The sequence below is a fragment of the Musa acuminata genome, chromosome BXJ3-4, assembly GCF_036884655.1.
Source record: "Musa acuminata AAA Group cultivar baxijiao chromosome BXJ3-4, Cavendish_Baxijiao_AAA, whole genome shotgun sequence".
NCBI lineage: Eukaryota > Viridiplantae > Streptophyta > Magnoliopsida > Zingiberales > Musaceae > Musa > Musa acuminata.
In genome coordinates this window covers 39,397,166-39,416,915 of record NC_088352.1, presented here as the reverse complement: position 1 = coordinate 39,416,915, position 19,750 = coordinate 39,397,166, and the positions used below count along the sequence as shown (strand labels likewise).

The following is a 19,750-nucleotide window of genomic DNA, read 5'->3' as shown; positions in this document are numbered from 1 at the left end:
AACAGCACAGCCTCTGGTTGTATATATATATGCTTCGGTTGGAGGTAGGGTAGCCAGAACAACTCGACTTGAACCTATATCTCCACATATGATTGTTTACTGTAGTTCATAGATATTAAGCGTAAAAGTGACAAGCACTTCTCAACTTCAACGTGAATATATATACAACGTATATTCTCGTGCCAATACCAATTACCAACCATATGCGTCACCCATCATCCAACATTAGGTAGGTAAAATGAAACTGAAGAGTAATCTTTAAATTACACGGTCAATTCAAATCTACGAAGCGCGAGAAGAATACGAACAAATTATTTATTCTAAATGATATATCTATATCTATATATATATATATATATAATGTGTGTATGAGTTTCATTTTCTAGCCGTAAGCAGTTGAAACAACTAACTCAAGATATCTTAAAAATATAATTAAAATAAAAAAAATGCAATATATTGCACCGCGGAGGATGCCGAACAGTCGAGCCGCGCTTTCTCGCGCATAGCGTGCCCGAGAAACCCTAGTTCTTCTGTCCTATAAATTCCACTACTCCCGCTTACCGCCGTCGAGAACCCCTCATTTCTCTTCTTCTTGATCGCCTATATCTCCCAAAGTAAGCTTTTATCCCACTTTCCTCGAGATCTTTTCCTTTTAGTTATCTGTTGTTTTATTCTTTCATTCGTCAATCGGTTGCAGAGTTCTTCGTCGACCGATGGCCGCCTCATCGATCGGAGAGCTCGCCTGCACCTACGCTGCTCTCATCCTTAACGATGACGACATCGCCATTACGGTTCTTCCCATGCTTCCCACTTGTTTTTTTTTTTTGTTGTTTTGCTCCTTGCGATCATGTAGTTCTTTTTTCCTCGGTGCTATCTGATTTGTTTATTTGTTTTGCATTTCCGAAACGATCAGTCGGAGAAAATTTCAACCTTGGTGAAGGCCGCAAACGTGACGATCGACTCCTACTGGGCGCCTCTCTTCGCCAAGCTCCTCGAGAAGAGGAGCGTCGACGACCTCATCTTGAGCGTGGGATCCGGTTTGATTTAGTTGCTTTCTTTTTCGTCGTCTCCGTTTTGAATTTTTTGCTGAGAAAAAATGGATTTTGATCCCATTTTACTTAGTCTCTGAATGTTCTTGCAGGAGGTGGTGGTGCACCTATTGGAGTCTCCGCTGCCCCAGCCGCTGGCGATGGTGGTTCTGTTCCTGCAGCCGCTCCTGCTGCTGAGGAGAAAAAGGTGACATTTTTTGTTCTTTGTTTTCTGTTTCCTATATTCGTTACACGAGAATGCTAATCATTTCATCGAAGTGGAGAAAGGGTTTGATTTGTTTTGTTCCGCTGTTGTTGATGCTGCTGTTGTTTTGGTTGCAGGAGGAGCCCAAGGAAGAGAGTGACGATGACATGGGATTCAGTTTGTTTGATTAGAGAGAAAGAGAGAGAGATCTTCACATTATCATCCTTTGTCAGTTTTGATTTTTAAGTTACTTATTGCCATCATTAAGTCTAGTCTTTAGGAATTTTGATGTTCTTATGATCTGCTGAGGTTAATTTGTTTCTTTAGGTGAACTCGAGATGACATAGTTTTTGTTCTTGTAAAATTTGAGACTTTCTCAAATACAAATGTTGATGTTTCTCTTGTTAATTTGTTTGTTTAGGTGAACTCAACAAATACTAATGTTGAGAGTGACAAGAATAAATTTCATTTGCAGGGTAAGGTGGCTAAATTAGCCTAATCTTGACCCTACATTTGATCCATTGAACTGATATATGCTGAGATATGGGTTTGTATGTCTCCATATATTATCTTTGTTGTTCACATCATGCTAGATGGATTATTATTAATATTATCTTTAAGAAAACATCCTATGGTTAAGATGTAATGTGTAGCAAACCTCGCTAGAGTTAGTGGTTTGCATTTTGTTTGGAGGGACACGATTGACCGTCGATCTTTTATGTGTTGATCTTCAAAGCACAGGATGTACCCCTTTTTTTACTTTGATATGGTTATCTTCTCTTTTTCAAAAGGAAAAATATAATGTGTAGAGTAAATTTTTAAAGAAAGATTGATTATTCTTGTTCCAAATGTACTTAAAATATTCGTGTCTTGTTTATTTTGGTCACTGTATTTTAAGTTACAGTGAGCAAACTACACATACCTAACTATGAGTTAGGCTAATGGCATCAATGTATATGGTATGGTTTCTATCCATGCCACTATGGTAGTGCAATGCAGTGGTGGATGGAAGGTTACAGATGGGTAATAATTTGCATCCATCCTCCAATAGAATCTTAGTGTCATAGAGGTGGTTATGGTATATCATCAATTTCGTTTTATAGGTTGGTCATTGCAGAAAAATAGCAAATCAGCTTCTCACTGTTAACCTACCTGTAAATTATTAGATTCAACATGTGGTCTCACGTGGATAATCCGAGTACTCCTTAGCTCCCCGACCATGTAAGTAACACCTAAGTAAAAGTCGGGGAACCATCTACACCCTAAGGTCACTAATAGGAGGTTGTGACGTCTATCTCAGTTTTTCAAAATGGGCTCGCGGGACCTCATCATCGATCCACGGTTGAAAAAGAAAAATCTGATTATGTATTAATAGTCGATAATATGGCCAAATCTCACAAGCCTTCCCTTTCGGGTGGATAACGAAGGGACCATGTCTTGTCTGACCAAAAGAAGCAAGGAAGCTAGATCGAATATGTCATCTCAATAGTCCTAAGGCGTTACCCTTGGGGCACACGTTGACAAATTGTCTGCATTAAAAGCCTCCTCCACATAGGGTAAGGGGGGTGTTGATGGAGATCTAAATGCTTCCTCCACGCATGATAAGGGAGGTTTTGACAGAGACATGTCTACTTCACCCAGCACTCAGGTATAAAGGTCAAGCCTCGAGCTGAGTCGACACAAGTAGGCAAAAAAGATTATTATTTTTTTCTTATTTACACTATTGATATTGAGATCGAGCCGAGATACTCCGACATAAATTTCTAACTAAGCTGCTTGTGACGAATTACCTCTCTTTATAAATTCCTTCGCCCTTCTCGCAACACTTGTTCTTCAGGTTAACCAAGAAGAGTAATCAAAATGGATCCACACTTTTGACAATAAATCAATTAAACCGACTCATCTGGTTTCTGTGTTAGTATTTCCTCATCTTTCAAACGCCTCATTTCTCATCTTCGTGGCTTCATAATGCTAAATTTGCCTTTTGCTTATTTCCACCTTTAAATATCTGTTCATTCTTTAATGGGAATTATTTTGAGAGTTGAGTGAGATTCTCCTTCGTTCTTCATCGCCATTCACATCAATATTTCGAGTTTTGCATACTGTAGATCGATGTTGACAACACAACACTTTTCTCTCTCTCTCTCTCTCTCGGAGGAGCAAATAGAAAGAGAAGACAAAACGCACAAATAGATCCAAAGTATTCCTTCCAACCACGGGTTCACCAAGTCACGGGATCTCACTTGTGGTGTTCTGCTCACCATTTCCCCTGCTGCTATTCTCAGGTAGGCATTGAACGAACGATGGTTCTCACGAGCCACATTCAAATCATTCATGCCTCTAGTTTTCCTTGGCCGTCCATCAATTTCGGTCCCACCCGAAACCGATGTCAACCAATCATGATAGTTTGTGGTCGAGCATATTGTACATGCTAACCTCTAATCACTTCTCATTCCTTTCATGTTTCTAATTACTAATAGGTGGTTCTCTTGTAGCCTCGTGCATGTCACGTGATTTATATACAGTGCATCTTCAGTTTTTGTGGACGTCTACTCTATTGGCGGCCATCATTCAATGTAACTATTTGAGTACAAAAATGCCCCTCATCTTCTAATTTATCACGCAAGATTGTTAATGGGCACAAATATCTTTAATCGCATGTGGTTAGGGCCATAACGCTATAAATATGTCTCTACGTGCTTCCACACATGTCGCTGTGTAATATGTAATTCCTGATTACAACATTAATATCCACTTTACGATCCGATATCCAACCCGACATCCGACAATTGACAAGCTATGTATGAATCCAATAATGCCAGTTCTGCAGATCCTTTTATCGGGCTTGGATCCGGATCCGATATGAAGCCTACTTGACGAGCTCGAGGGTAATCCTGGTAATGTACACCGACGTGACCATTCCAAATAAAAATCTTGGCTAACGTGGCAGGGCATCTGCGTCTCTACTCTGCCCCGCTCGCATATTCCCACTTCGTGTTGCTGGTTCGCCTGGGACCCACAGTCACTTCCTAGGAGACTGTGTGGTTAAACCGCCACTAACACGTCGCCACGCGTCCTCGGCGCGTCCCCCGCTGCCCCCGCACGGGTTACAAGTACCGACGCCTCGCTGCCAACCCACCTCACGGAGCGCACGCCGGCCTTGGTCATCACTGCGCGAGGGGAGCGAACGAGAGAGAAGGAAGTCTCCGCTCCCTTCATCTTCCTCCTCCGAGAGAGAGAGTGGTAAGTTTGGTTAACGGGATCGGTTGGGTTACTCAATTTCTCTCGTTCTCGTTCTGCTCAAGTGATCATGGCGGATTTTTGTATTGTTTCTGTAAAACGCATTTAGCTTCGTTTTTTTTTTTCTGCTTCCTTTTAAGATTCTTCCATAAGTAACCATTGATTGTCTTGAAATAATCCTTTTTCTTGTTGGATCTATCGGAGACTGGGACAGGGAATAACCATCTGCAGCAGAGTAGCAACTGAACCAACTTATGGATTTGGGATATTTCTAATCTAATGATTATTGTACACAAGAATGGGTAGATTGCTACACAAAAATGGCGATTTTTCCAGAGCTTCGTGTCTGTTAAGTCTAATTCTGCTAATTATACTGCATAAATTTGTCACTATAATATATATAGTTTGAATTAATTGAAATAAAAAAGTGGGTTTTGTGGTACTATAAAAAGCTTGTAAGTTCATTTCCATAGTGATAGTATTCATGTAAAATGAGAAATTTGAGGGTAAAGCACCTTTTTTTTACCCATTTGTATTGTTGAATGAAGGTGTAGATAGTGTTGATGGTAGTTGAGTTACTACATGGATCTTCACACTAAATTCACAGAAATAATTTCCGCTTTGTCAAATACAATTTGAACTATCCTGGGGTAGTATTTGTATGAAGAACATTAATAATTAATCAAATAATGCAAATAAAGGTGGAGGCTTTTTAATATAATTTGGATAATTTGTGTTCTTTTCTTTTCCGTTCTTTCACCTTTTGGTCTTTACTAAGCATTTCGATTGATTGCAGTGTGCGTGTTCCAATGGCTGCTGTGATGGCGTCACGCTTCATCTCGAGGACCTCATGCTCCAGCTATGGTGGAGCTTTTGATTCTGAGGCAATGACTTTCCAGAGCAGAAGGGTTCCGTACTTGAGTACCCATGCCACTACCTATGAAGGTCTAAGAACTCGGAATGTTGTGGATTCACGTCAGATGCAGTTGAATGCCAAAGCAACTTCTAGGCAAGCTAGGAGGGGCACTCGTCATGCTAGCCATAGGCCCTGGGCTATTGTTGTCTGTGGAAGTGGAATGAACTTGGTGTTTGTTGGTGCTGAGGTGGCTCCATGGAGCAAAACTGGGGGCCTTGGTGATGTTCTTGGAGGGTTGCCACCAGCCATGGCGGTACTCAGTTGCTATACCTCTATGCAGCATTATCACCTCATGCATTCATTAATCTGATAGCCTGATTAATAATTTGTTGGCGTGAATATATATTGACTAGATTCTTTTGTTCCGATCTTTGTGCAGGCAAATGGACACAGGGTTATGACTGTAGCACCACGATACGATCAATACAAAGATGGGTGGGATACTGGTGTCTTGGTTGAGGTATGCTAGCTTGACTACTGCTACAATTACAAGCTGCTGCACTAGTTAGGTAACGTATTTTCCTATCTTTTGGGTCATTGTGCTCTAATTCTGTTCCTATATGCAGCTAAAAGTTGGGGATAGAACTGAAACTGTTCGGTTCTTCCACTGCTACAAAAGGGGAGTTGATCGGGTCTTTGTTGACCATCCAATGTTTCTTGAGAAGGTTTTCTTTTATCTAACCTGGAATAATCTTCTTGTTTATGAATAATGTCAACTATTTTTATCAAACATTCAAGTGGCACAAAGCCTACTGACCATCTACATGCCAAAGGTTTGGGGCAAAACTGGAGGAAAGATATATGGTCCTGTGACCGGAACAGATTTTGAAGACAACCAGCTGAGGTTCAGCCTTTTGTGCCAGGTGAGTCATCGTTATAGATGCCAGTGACAGATTTTGTTATGTCCTGGATCAGGAATATCTTTATTTCTGCCAACGAATCATAGGGATTAGCAATAGTTTACTCTGCTTCACTTATGAGTGCGACTTCAGCGGAATCACATGTGCCAAGTGACCCATGAGTAGCTTCACCTTTTAGCTTGAATTATTTTAAAGAAAAGTTTTCTTTCATGAACTTATCTGCTATGTTTACATCAATATATAAACCATACCTTAGGATGATGAGTAATCTGCAACAGTAACTAATTCTGTTTAGACCTATTCGATGATAGTAGTATTTTATTTGGGGACCTGAATCTGCCAAGGGGCTTATGCATTTCATGTTCAACATTATCTGCCGCATGGAAGTTCTACTGAAAGCTTGTGAAGTTAAAATTTCTACCTATGATGGTTTTTACCAAACTGTATATAACTTTTACAGGCAGCTCTGGAAGCTCCAAGAGTTCTACATTTCAACAACAGTAAATACCATTCTGGACCATATGGTATGCACAATCTTTGTGAATAAACCCATTCTATTGATTAAATCTACCAATGATTTTTTTGTTATTTCTTTCTTCCAGGGGAAGATGTTGTGTTTATTGCCAATGATTGGCACACTGCCCTTCTACCATGCTACCTAAAGACTATGTACCAATCACATGGCATTTACAAGAATGCTAAGGTATGTCTCCACTAAAATTGGTCATTTTCTTTCATTATTAGGAATTATTTATAATGTAGGTGATTGATTGATGGAGCAATGGTTTTAATTGGTTTCAGGTTGCATTTTGCATTCATAATATCGCTTACCAGGGCCGATTTGCCTACTCAGATTTTGCACGACTTAATCTTCCTGATAAATTTAAGTCTTCTTTTGATTTCATTGATGGGTATGCTCTTCATTTTTTTGATGTCATAACTTATTATTGATAATAAATTTTCTATTTGCATGCAAAATTCACAAGATACATTTTATTTGCAGATATGACAAACCTGTGAAAGGAAGGAAAATTAATTGGATGAAGGCTGGAATAATAGAATCAGATAGGGTCCTGACTGTAAGCCCATATTATGCCCAAGAGCTTGTCTCAGGTGTAGAGAAGGGTGTTGAGTTGGACAATATCCTGCGCATGACAGGCATCACTGGGATAGTAAATGGGATGGACACCAATGAGTGGAATCCATCAACAGACAAATATATATCTGCAAATTATGATGCAACAACAGTGAGCATTTTCAATGGAGTTGTTTTTGCCTTAATTTTAATTTTTACATCAAACTCACCAAGGAAGTTACAGGTAATGGATGCAAAACCTCTCAATAAGGAAGCTTTGCAAGCCGAGGTTGGGCTGCCTGTTGACCCAAATATCCCTGTTATAGCCTTCATTGGAAGACTAGAAGAGCAGAAAGGATCAGACATTCTAGCTTCAGCAATTCCAGAATTCATTGATGAGGATGTTCAAGTAGTAGTGCTTGTAAGTAATGAGCTCCATGATCAGTAGCCTTTCATATCTCACTACATATCAGCACAGGAATACTAATTAACCACATGTGCAGGGTACTGGTAAGAAGAAGCTGGAGCGTCAGCTTGCATTACTTGAAACAATGTTTCCAGACAAAGTCAGAGCACATCTGAAGTTCAATGTTCCTTTGGCTCATGGAATCATGGCTGGAGCAGATATCCTCGCTGTTACAAGTAGATTTGAACCATGTGGTCTTATTCAGCTCCAGGCCATGCAATATGGAATTGTATGTTACCTCTTCTTCGTTAGTATTATCGCATTCATCGACTTCATTGTTATGCCTGCCATAAATGTCTACATCTTTTAGCAACCAGTAGTTCAATGGATCCGGATTGACTTTATCCTTTTTAATCAATGAGCTTCTCGTTTTATCTGTGTTAGCATGATAGTCCCTTTATCTGTTTCTTTCGAGTTAGAATGTTCTACTTTTCTCAGGCTTGTCGCTTGAATTTTTTTCAGGTTTTGGCATAAACTTAGAGCAATATCTAAATGACATATTTAGGTGTTGACTAGGTAGAAATTTATAAAGGACCATGTCCCGACTCATTTTTATTATGGTTCATCGGTCATTTCCTTGTCCTGGTGTCTTGAATCATATGATGGCACGGAGTAGTCTTTATTTCACTTCTAGAATGGCACCATATCATGACATTTTGCATCCTTTACTAGGCTTCAGTAACATGATGATTAGTATCCTGTTGAACAACTTGAACTTCCAGAAATTGTATTGACTAGAAAATGATGGTCTTGGCTGCTTCTACATAAGTGAAAACCTTGATGGTTGTTAAAATTTGGTGCAGCCTCCCATGTGTTCCACAACTGGGGGACTAGTTGACACCGTCAAAGAAGGTTGCACTGGCTTCCACATGGGTCCCTTCAGTGTGGAGGTAAGGAAACTCTTCCCGAGTGAATCTTCATGTTGATGCATTGACATGATTCTTACTCGATCCGCTTCTTCCAGTGTGCTGTTGCCGACAAAGCTGATGTACAAAAAGTTGTGAAAACCGTGAAGAGGGCCCTCAAGGTCTATGGAACACCTGCTTTTGCAGAGATGATCCAGAACTGCATGGCCCAAGATCTCTCCTGGAAGGTGAGCTACAAAAACATCCATTTCTCCTAAGATTTATATGCTGCACTCCATGTGTTTCTTCGCAACTTATGTGATTTGGGTGTCAATCGATCGCCTGTCACAGGGACCTGCCAAGAAGTGGGAGCAATTTCTCCTGAGTCTAGGGGCTGCAAATAGTGAACCTGGTATCGACGGCGAGGAAGTAGCTCCACTTGCTGTGGAAAATGTGGCCGCTCCATGAGAAGTCGGATACAAATTTACATTGTATAGTGCTTCCATCTGTGTTATTGAGGGACTCTGAGGATTGTCCATAGGCAGAATAATCTTTTTCATGTGCCAGTAAATCTTGTATGTCTGGTCTGAAGCCGATCTTGTAGACTTAGTAGAGTATGTCTAGTTATTAACCGTGCTGTAATCGGAAAGCCATCTATGATGCTACCTTGCAATCGTGTGCAAGTGCTTCTTGTATCTATCTGATCTGAAGAAAATCTTGTAACCGCAGTATTATCTTGCTATTAAATGAGAGTTTAGCACAATCCTGACTGTGAGAATGATAGATGTAGATTATTAGACTATGGTTCGGTTTGAATCAGAATCTAATTGAATGAATCATTCTAAATTGAATCAGACAGTTCTGAACTGAATCGATCAGAAAAATAATATAAAAAAAAATTAAATGATCAAATGCATCTACAAATAACAAATCTGAGGTTTCTAATTTGAATATTATTTTTCAATCATTTTTCAACATGATATTTTAATCATCTAAACAAAGTTTGATTTGAATGGACCAAAATTATATTTTTAAGAAAAAGAAAATAATTAAACAGAAAAATTGAGTGTCGAGTGAAGATGGATCCGACAACCATGGATGGATATATATATATGACATTCCATCTGATGACATGTGTATTATACCCTTACAAATACATAGTCTTATTATCATACCGAGATTTCACTCTTATAATAATATTATCGTCATTACCTTACTGTAATGATAAACCATATACTATTACTCGTCATTATTTTTGTCGATGGCAGAATCACCGAAGCTTAACCTCTTCAAATGCTCGAACAAATACTCCGTCTCCCACCATCTGCATCTGCGGATGAAGTTCCCGAGACTACCTGGTGAGAATACCACGAGTCGGTTGCGCGTTAAAGGTCTTCCAAAGTGCCCAAGCACTCCCCTCTTTAGTCTCACTCGCCGTCCATGTAACGGGAGCGTACCAGCATACTCTATGGTGAACTTACCGCACGTCATCCGGATCACAAACAAACCCAAAAAAAATTAAAATGGCGTCAAATCGTCCAGAAACTGGATTCTTATTCTCACCTACCGTGACCATAACGGAAGTGTCGGTAGACCTTCCGGTGTGGTTACCACATCCTCACCGGAAAATGAAGAGGGCCCCCCAGAAAACAAAACATAGCTACTCGAATGGACCAATTTCTAATCAATTTTTTTTCGAAAAATAATATTATTTTCAGAACTTCCTAACAGTGTTTTTTTGTTTTACATAATACATGAAATACTCAATACTTCACATATTCCTTTTCTTATAGACAAATCCATTGGGTGTATCTATCCAATTACAAAGTTTTTACACTGTTTTTAATAACACCAAGAAACATTACAACGTAATACAAATATATTACAATATATAGTATGCTTATACAGATTTTATAAAAACATTATAAACACAGTATTTTTACATTGTGTTACTGAGTTTTCAACAATAATAAAAAATATCATAACATAATAATTTTGTATTATGTTATAATATTTTTTGATATTGTTAGAAATATAAAAATATTATTACTGAACCAATTTATTCTATGGACAGATCCATAGTATATATATATATATATATATATATATATATATAAATGATGCCATATATAAAAAAAATGATGCCATTAGATAATTCTGAAAATGAAAGATATTTAAAAAAAAATCTAAAAACATAGATTTCTTTTAAAAAATATTGCTTTATAAAATCGCATAAAATATCCAGCAACATCTAATTCGACGATTGCAACGATAAGCAAGTTCATAAGTGAGCTACAAATCGATGCTTGAAAGAACATAGATCCAATCAATATCAATGAAGGTATGAAAATGAAGTAGAGGATCGATGTATGAATTATGATAATTTGTTGATTGCAAATATAATGTCTAAACATGTTAGAGATAAATAGTAGAAAGAACCAAGTACTTATCGATATTATGTGAGATCCGTAATAGGGCTACTATCATAAAATTTGAACATTGCTTTCACTTCCAGAAAATAACGTAAGGTTCATATGTCTTTGATAGAGAATTGATCTACCAATTATTTAAGGAATTACTTGATCTCAATAAAAAAATTACTAATGATAATAATATCATCCACATAGACCAGTAGATATATGCAAATATGTATGTAGAGATATCCACATGCTACTAAACCAAACTTCTACTTCTATAAAATTTGTTGGAAAGTATCAAGCCATGAATGAAACCGACTCCCATCAGATACAAAGCAGGTGTTACAATGCTGAACATCAACTAAATTGGATGGCAAAACCCTACGAAATCCATATAACAAACCATATAAGTCTACTCAAATGAATGATAACAATACATGTGTTCGGACCTCAAACTTGCAATCACAAGGATGGAGCTTGAACGACACGACCACTTGGGTTCGATCCGAAAACCTAGAAGCTGAATCAAACATACTCACAAATGCGAGAGAGACTCTAGTGTAACTTCACCCACCGGGCAAACTTGTGTTTATGTCCATCGTGTTTGTGGCTCCCGGTGCCGGCTGTAGGGATGCAGACCAATTTTCTTCACTGAAAGGGGATGCAGTTAAAGGATTTGGATTCATGGTTGCTGAACTCTGCTGACCTTGGCCACTAGCCAAAGGTTCCTCCATAGTTGTGTTTGAACGTTGAATTGCAGATGTCGGTGTCGATGCTGATCCAGTTTCAAGTCTTGGCTTCTTTATTTTCTGCTCCATCTTGTAGCTCGGCAAGAAACTTCCTACCACAACCTAACATAGAATGTCACGTAAACTAAGTGCTGATGTTTGAATAAATAAGTTTTGCATCCATAACTTTACGTGAGAAATATAGAACAAGTATGGGTGAAAACTAAGGGGGAGTAAATGTCGTTAAAAAGAGTTTTAACAAGCCAAGGCAGATACTTAGATGTACTTGATCGGTTTCATCGCAAAAGACTAGAGTCGAAGAAGTTCAATTAAAAGAGAAAATATTTTTCAGCCAAAAAGAATAACTCAGGTATCCAAATGAGAAGATTTTACATCATGAGAATGTGTAGGTTTGAGCACTATTACCTGCACCGGACTCGCAGCCACCAGTGAGCCAGCAACTCCACCTCCAACAACTCGACCGTCAGGACTTGCCAAAGAAACACTCAGACCACCTGATCGGCTTCTTGTTCCTCCATTTTCGGTTGGCATAAATGATCCAGATAAAGAGAGCAGTTCAAAACGGCCCTGATACAAAGCGGGCAAGACTAAGCACAACATCTAATACACCCACACGACCCCAGAGATGTTACACATCCCAATCTATAGCTGTAAGTATTTTACTCCCACTTTACTGCTAAAAGCATTAGTAATAACCTCCATCAAAGTTAACTTGCATTCGTGTTTCTTTTCCTTCAAATTTTGACTAAAAATTAAACTACTATGATGCAATTAATTAACATCGCCCAATATCAAATCAGTTCTCTACAAATATGTTCAGTATCCTAACCATTCAATATGGTTCACCTGATCTAAATGCCTGCAATCTAATCTCTTTGATGATTCCATTTATGTTAAATTATAATCTGCGGAGCCATGCTATATTCAAGTCAATGCTTCAATTTAAGTCAAATTATAATCTGTGGAGCCATGTTACTGCCAAAACTTAGTTCAAGTTACTGGAACAGAATGATATTCTAAACATGATTATGCCACAGATCATATCTCAAGATGGAGAAGCCCCAACGATGCATAACTCCAAACTATTGGAAAAGCAGAGAAAGAAGGCCTTGCTCCTTAAAGCTTAATTGACACAAAGTCCCACACTTCCCCCAAAATTTAGGAAGAGTTAAGAATTGACAAACTGTTCATAAGTGCACTTAATCTCAATGGCACAAACAGCCCAATCAGCCAATAGATGTAAAGTCCTTTGACCTTCAATGTTTGCCACACAATATTTTTGCATGAATATGTGCTTATTAATATTCAAAACTAATTTAGTTTCATATTTATTGATTTAAAACTATTTTTTTTGTACTTAACAAACAAATGTACTTGAATCCTACACTTCCTTCCACATGAAGAGATATACAGACCTCATAAGTTAATGTACCACCACTTGAATCAGGCTGACGAAGCGTAACGTTTGAGATAACACCATTAGCAGATAAGATACAAATAGCTCGAGGCCCCTGTTGTGAAAATGATATGATCTTCATAGTAACATCCTGCAAATAATAACAAACATAAAAAGAAATGTGTTCAATGAAGATTTTTTTAAGATAAATTTAAGGACCAAAAAAGCAACATATGACAAGGGTAGGATATGCAACTTTGTCAATTTCAACTTAAAAAAACTCTTCACTTTAGTTTTTTTCTGGTTTATTTATGAAAGAATCAAAAAACAGTAATGTCTTCAATTCATTTTTTGGGATAGAAAATTTGGGTAATCAGAACCCTGTTGCATACAAAACAGATGAACCAGCTACGGAATAGTCTCTCGAGAAGCAACATCGTTTCAATAAAAGTTCAGAAGCTTATGTAGCAATTTTCTGTTAGCTTACGTACAATTTGAGTCTTTCTTATTGTTCTATACATCCTAATGATTTGGTTCCTGCAGTAATAGATTGTCAATATGATGTAAATTAGAAAAACCAAGTGCTTCAGCATATAATATATGCGTCAAGCATAATGACAACTCCATGAGAGGATCTTTTTGGCAATGTAATCATTTTATAACTTCCTAAAACAAACTAAGTTTCTGTAGACATCCAAGTTTTGGCGACCGATGAACACAATAAGCTCAAACTTTATAAGCTACCCGCAGATTTAAGCTCAAACTTCACAAGCCAGCCACTGCAGGAAAGAAATCTACAAAGTTGCAAAAGTGACCCAAGTATAAAATGCCGAACAACCAAGAAAGCAAATTGTCACAAAGTTTTCAAGTGGAGGTTGGACAAAATATAACCAAGGGAAGGCGATGATGACCAAAGTACCGAACGAGAACATTGTAACACAAAGACCTTTCCGCTTTGCAGCTACTTGGATCACACCAAAGAGCTAAATAACAGCTACATGAACCATGTTGAACATTTGCATTTATATTTGACAATAATAATTCATAAGAAGAAAAGTAATTTAAGGTTCAAGGAAGCAATTACCTCGCCAGCAGGAACAGTGATAACATGAGGTGTGAAATTAGCACCAGCAGAGCATGCTACCATCTCTCCTGTATCAATAGGATTCCAACAATTAGATATACTACAGTGAACGATAAATGTGGCCTAACCATAGTTGAGTCCAAACAAAGACTTTGCTATACTGGGATCTCCCCGGAAGCAACTCGAGAAAAAGGCAGCACCATCTACCGACGACGACGATGTAGCCCGCAACCTCCATTGCAATTTGTCCAGTTGTTATGAGATTCCAACTAATCGTGCCGCGGGTTTACCAAGTTTTACCACAAGCAATAATGGACAGTGAGGATCTGTTGCCAGCGCTAAAATTGACTCCAGCCAACCAAAGTAGGCAACTAATGTTCTTATCCGGTAAAATGTTCTCCACACAACTTCTTCAGTCGGAGAATAATCCAATCCAACCCCACACATTTCGCTTTCACCATCAGATCCGATACCCCTCTACCTTATCATATCTGCAGATAGGGATCATCGTCCACTGACCCCCTGACACAACTTACGGACTCGTTTCTTGAACTCCAAGTTGACAGCTACCACCAACACCGAGCTCTGATGAAAAGCAGCAGAGACAGATAGAGACAGAGCCACAAAAAGATGATTTTTGGGGTTTCGACAGCCTCATCATCACCAACAACAACAACAAAAAAAAAGAAGAAAAATTCAGCTAAAAAATGTAATCCACTAGATCTCGAATGCAAATCTCATCGTTGATTGAGCAAAACAGTCTCCTTGATTTCAGATTCGTTAGAAGCTGTTAAAAGAGCGAGAAGGAAACGGGCGAGGAGAAGAGATGATGAGGAGGTTACCTAAAGGGTCCTCCAACTCGAATCCGTACGGGGGTGACTTGCTGACCGAACCCAGTGGCCGCCCTCTACCCCGCTTCATCGCAGCCCCCACCGCGGCCACCGACGTGTACTCGAGGCCGGTCGGCGCAGAGGCCGAGATCGGCATCGGGTTCAGCGGCCGCAGCAGGCTCCCGTCCGGCCCGTACTTCCTCGGCCTCCCCCTCTTCTTCTTCACCGTCCCCTCCACCCCCACCCCAGCCGGCCCCACCACCAATCCGGCGAGCGGAGCCACCGGCGCCGCCATTCCGCCAGCCTCGCCAGCAGGCTTTTCCTCCCCCACCACACCTACCGCCAGCGCAGCCGGCGGAGGCTGGAAACTCCTACTCCCCTCCGCCGTCGTCACCGCCACCGCCACCGCCACCGCCAGCCCCGGAGACGGCACCCGTCCTTCCGTCCCCTCCATGCATAGGCAAGCACCCCGCACCGCCGGATCAGAGGCCGGAAGGAGATTCTTCGCCCGCCGGACACCCGATCGCCAGGGTTTCCTCAAGCTCTCGCCATTACAATTCACCTCCAACAGCTCTGCCGCAACAAATTCCAAAAACAAAAAAACAAAAACAAAAAACAAAAAAAAAATCTCGAAACGTTTTCTCCTAGCAATTCTTCCCGGCCTTATTTCTTCTCGTCCAGTAGACTGCTGCCGACTCCGCCGCGGCCGTCCTCACCAGAGAGAGAAGACGAACACAGAACAGTGCAAGAAATGGGAAAGAGAAAGGCCGGAATTAATATTAATATTATTACACCATTATTATAAATGTAGTGCAAGAAAAATAATGATGACGATGGTGATAAAATATGGAAAGAATAATTAAGTAGATAAAAATGGTATCGTATTTAAAGGAAAGATAAGGGTATAATTGGAATAGGAAATTGCTTTTTTTATATTTATGGGGTTTAATTTATTGTATTAAAGCTGCGAGGCGACCGTCGGAGACTCCGCTGTCACTCACCAGCGACCTGCTTCTTTTGTCGTTATCCGATTTTAATATCATCGTACCGAAATGCCATTGTCGTTCAGAAGATTTACATCGGTGCCACTGATCCGAGCGTTTTCCTTCAGGTGGAGATTTATGGATATAAACGTTAAATGGTCTTTGATATTTGTGTTCGCGTTGATATCATTTATTCGGTCAAAAGAAGTTGATCTTAAATCGCCGTCGATGGAAGAAAGGTTTTGGGCGAGCCAAAGCGAGGATTGGAAAGCAGGGGGTGGTCTTCGACGAGCTGGTCGGTGGTCAAAAGGAGGAGAGCAGGCCATGACTAAACAATGTTTTCACAGAGAGAGAGAGAGAGAGAGAGAGAGATCTCCGTCTCATACAACACCGCAAGCGAGGTTTCTTCTTCTGCTCTTCCATTTGACTGTAACCTACTGTTGATGGAGGATTGAGATGGACAGACAGACAGATTCATTTGATGGAGAGAGAGAGAAAGAGAGAGCTTCGACTTCTCATAAGTAGCAGACGACAAGCGTTGTACAACAGTGATTCCATGAGTCAGTTTTGACTATAGCACAAGGAATTGACAGCTCGGTTGACCATATTTAGTTAGATCGAGTCAAAAACTGAAGCATCCATGATAAATCTTGTACGACATCAACCACAGTGAACCTGCAATGGTATGTTGTCTTCCACTTGGATCATCAGCTACTTGGGAGAACATGTTTGTGACTGTAATCTGTCTCTGAGCATGGCAACGATATTATCCTCGAGTGCCACGATTAGTACTGGAATCTATATGTTCTCGGTCAGTAGCAACCATGGACTGAGGACAACCTTCACGACAAAAAGGCTGCATCTGCATGCATGTTAGAGCATTAGGCTTCATGCTAGCTGATGGAGAATGAATCCAAGAAGCTGCCCGGGAAGATTCCTACTCCGTGGAGGGAGATAGATGGATGATCTGGCTTTTGTTCTTCCACCTTCGAAAAGACACCTTTAAGGAACACACTCCACCGAGTGAGTGCCCAATTGCATGCAGGACACTTCTTCTTGAGTATCCAAAGCATGCTTTAAGGAAACACTTGCATGGCGACATCTCTCCCTCCTCATGGGAGGTGGAATCAGATTCAAAGGCACACTTCCGGTACTTGCTAAGTAGTTGCATGCATGCGAGGACACTTTGTTCTATTCCCCAACATATATGACATGATCTATCACTAATCTACTGCTACTTGATGTGTGCTTACCAACCCGCACAGGAAACATAAACTAGTGGTTGAAGAGATAGATGGTGAGCTCCTCGAGGGGAACGCATGTGCCTCGAGCATGATTACCACACGGTGCTCTAAACCCGGCTTGGAGTGACAGCTCGGCCGAGCTCAAACGAGCCGCATCGTTTAGCGCGGAGCAGCAGCGAAAAGATGGTGGGTGGGCATCAAAAGGCGAGAGAGAGAGAAAGAGGGCGAGTGCGGACGAAGAACAACACAGCGGCCGGCGGGGCTCGCGGCACGTCAGTCCATGCAATGGAGACGCCGGCGCTGCTCATGCGTGCAAGTAGATGCAATTAGCTTGTCTTCATGTGCTGCTACGTTTGTGTTGGGCAGAGCAAAGAAACAACGTGGAGAGGAGTAAGACGACAGTGATGAGGAGAGGTCAACGGGTTTGGGTGCGGCAGCAGCCATTTTGTTCGCCGACCAATGCTGTAAGATGAACATTGGCGGCGACTTCTGGGAGTGGGGGCAGAAGGAGGAGGTGATGACAAGCAGATCAAATGAGCATTTTGGGATGTAATGTCCTACCAAGATCAAATCAACCAATCAGATGGTAGATGCTGTTGCCACAAGAGCTGAGGATTCCTTTTTGTCCTGGATCAAAGAAAAGGGTAAGGTTGATGTCTTCCTGGGGGGTCTCCAGTGGCACAATTAATGGAGGCATCAAATGCCAACAAGTATCACATTGGAAGTACATAGATTCTGCTGCAAACTCCAGCTGAAACCCTAGCAGACCAGACAAATGGTGAGAAATATCATCAAAAAATGTTCCCAAAAGAAAAACCTTTTTCTTTTAAAGTGAAAAAAATGAAATAGTTGATAGCCAAAAGAAATGAAATAGTTGTATTATATCAAAATGATATCTAAAGAATATAAGTCATTGAATCAACATGACATCAACATGATATCTCAAAGTAATTGAATCTTTTGATAAGGGTAATAACGACGACATGACGTGCCACAACGTCAGCCATGCCTAGATGACGCTCTACCCCAAAAGAGGGCAATAATGCCGACGCGATGTGCGCTGATGTCACCCACTCTCAGACAACGATCCCATCGTCGTCTGACCCGGCATGCTTGGCCGAGGCGGAGAAACACGACCACCGAGGTTCGCCCATACCCTGCGGCAGTTCGGTTCTCCACGCAACGCCAACGGCTATGTCAGACACCATCAGAGGTACGATCCTGCCCTCGTCGACAGGCCTGTCAGGTAACCTTAAACTTACCTATAAATACCCCCGAGTCCTAAAGGAAAAGGGGGAGGGGACCGACACAAAAACCTTTCTTCATCTGAAATCCTCACTCCACATCACTAACTTGATCGTCGAAGGGGTTGGGCCGAGCTTCCGACCCGACCTGTGTGCAGGTACGAGGAAGAAGCGCTCTCATCGGGCGCACAAGCGAAGAGCCCCTTCTCGGAGGAAACCGTCGAGTCCCGCCTGTCCCGAGGAGCTCCTCCCTCGGGAGATTCCCCGTCATCCAGACTCGAACCGAGCCGCGTCGGCCCCGAGGCCACGGCTTAAAAGTGTTTACACTAACATCTTTCACGTCTCCTTAGTCTTCTTTTTATTTATTTATTATCTAATTCACGATGGAGTATTGTCGAATATAAGTTTATAAGATTTTCTGACCATCAATCTTTTTTTGAACTTTCATTCTCTTGATTACGAGAAATAATAGGTCGATCATATCAATAGTTGACCCTATGCCATCATCAACTTTACATATATCGAGGATACCTTACGTTAAAATTTATTAATATAGTTAAATTATAAATATTCATCAAATCATATATTGTCTAAAAAATTTATCATCTTCATGATTGTTTGAATAAGATTAAATGATAAATGTTAGAAAATCATATTATAATCTAAATACTCTATGCGGATTTGACTATGCCTTATGTGTCGATCGATTATCTTCCTATGATACGTCTACACATAATAATAATAATAATAATAATAATAATAAATAAAATAAATAAAATAAATAAATAAAAATAACATCTCTATCTATTCAAGACGAAAAGCATTTACAATACCCCCATGTATCATAATCGAGTAAGTACATCCATATATCTGTTATGATCAAAGCATATGATATGTTGATATAAAACATTTAGAACTGATACATCCTCCTAAGACATAATACATGCAGAGAAATCAATGCACCCCACTCGAGCAAAATATCTCCCTACGTCTCATGCATTCGTCCAATAGATAAACATTCATAACACATCAAATGTATCATAAGAAGCAAAGCATTTGCTTCTCATACATGATGATGCATCTGCCCAAGAGATAAGAAATCTAAAATATCTGATACACTCCAACTGGGTAAAGCATTTCCTTAGCTTGATGCATATGATCATAACAA

At 40.2% G+C, this 19,750-nt stretch overlaps 3 protein-coding genes across 3 annotated transcripts; 2 read left to right on the top strand and 1 right to left on the bottom strand.

The window, feature by feature from the left end:
* The first annotated feature begins 490 nt into the window (after window positions 1-490).
* LOC103996625 (large ribosomal subunit protein P1) lies at window positions 491-1,799 on the top strand. The gene is made up of 5 exons (XM_009417607.3): window positions 491-614; window positions 698-791; window positions 914-1,037; window positions 1,142-1,236; window positions 1,371-1,799. Exons 2-5 carry the CDS (start codon window positions 714-716, stop codon window positions 1,422-1,424), a joined length of 351 nt encoding a protein of 116 aa, XP_009415882.1. The 5' UTR covers window positions 491-614; window positions 698-713; the 3' UTR covers window positions 1,425-1,799.
* A 2,517-nt stretch (window positions 1,800-4,316) lies between these two features.
* LOC103996709 (granule-bound starch synthase 1, chloroplastic/amyloplastic) lies at window positions 4,317-9,398 on the top strand. Its single transcript, XM_009417716.3, has 14 exons — window positions 4,317-4,476; window positions 5,270-5,642; window positions 5,769-5,849; window positions 5,956-6,054; window positions 6,163-6,252; window positions 6,710-6,773; window positions 6,852-6,952; window positions 7,051-7,160; window positions 7,253-7,496; window positions 7,569-7,745; window positions 7,828-8,019; window positions 8,594-8,680; window positions 8,755-8,883; window positions 8,987-9,398. The coding sequence occupies exons 2-14, from the start codon at window positions 5,283-5,285 to the stop codon at window positions 9,101-9,103; spliced, it is 1,851 nt and encodes a 616-aa protein (XP_009415991.1). The 5' UTR covers window positions 4,317-4,476; window positions 5,270-5,282; the 3' UTR covers window positions 9,104-9,398.
* Window positions 9,399-11,309: 1,911 nt separating this feature from the next.
* Window positions 11,310-15,890, bottom strand: LOC103996799 (AT-hook motif nuclear-localized protein 1). The gene is made up of 5 exons (XM_009417838.3): window positions 15,124-15,890; window positions 14,282-14,349; window positions 13,217-13,348; window positions 12,207-12,368; window positions 11,310-11,903 (listed from the first exon to the last, which is right to left on the bottom strand). The coding sequence occupies exons 1-5, from the start codon at window positions 15,563-15,565 to the stop codon at window positions 11,619-11,621; spliced, it is 1,089 nt and encodes a 362-aa protein (XP_009416113.2). The 5' UTR covers window positions 15,566-15,890; the 3' UTR covers window positions 11,310-11,618.
* Between the last annotated feature and the right edge of the window lie 3,860 nt (window positions 15,891-19,750).

Bases quoted from the DNA above. Each gene is read 5' to 3' on its own strand.
- LOC103996625 (XM_009417607.3), top strand. From the start codon at position 714: ATGGCCGCCTCATCGATCGGAGAGCTCGCCTGCACCTACGCTGCTCTC. The intron at 1,038-1,141 runs GTTTGATTTAGT...ATGTTCTTGCAG, and splicing joins CATCTTGAGCGTGGGATCCG to GAGGTGGTGGTGCACCTATT. The intron at 1,237-1,370 runs GTGACATTTTTT...TTTTGGTTGCAG, and splicing joins CTGCTGCTGAGGAGAAAAAG to GAGGAGCCCAAGGAAGAGAG.
- LOC103996709 (XM_009417716.3), top strand. From the start codon at position 5,283: ATGGCTGCTGTGATGGCGTCACGCTTCATCTCGAGGACCTCATGCTCC. The intron at 6,953-7,050 runs GTATGTCTCCAC...AATTGGTTTCAG, and splicing joins GCATTTACAAGAATGCTAAG to GTTGCATTTTGCATTCATAA. The intron at 8,681-8,754 runs GTAAGGAAACTC...CGCTTCTTCCAG, and splicing joins TGGGTCCCTTCAGTGTGGAG to TGTGCTGTTGCCGACAAAGC.
- LOC103996799 (XM_009417838.3), bottom strand. From the start codon at position 15,565: ATGGAGGGGACGGAAGGACGGGTGCCGTCTCCGGGGCTGGCGGTGGCG. The intron at 13,349-14,281 runs GTAATTGCTTCC...TATTATTTGCAG, and splicing joins TCACTGTTCCTGCTGGCGAG to GATGTTACTATGAAGATCAT. The intron at 12,369-13,216 runs GTCTGTATATCT...GCTTTGTATCAG, and splicing joins GTGGTACATTAACTTATGAG to GGCCGTTTTGAACTGCTCTC.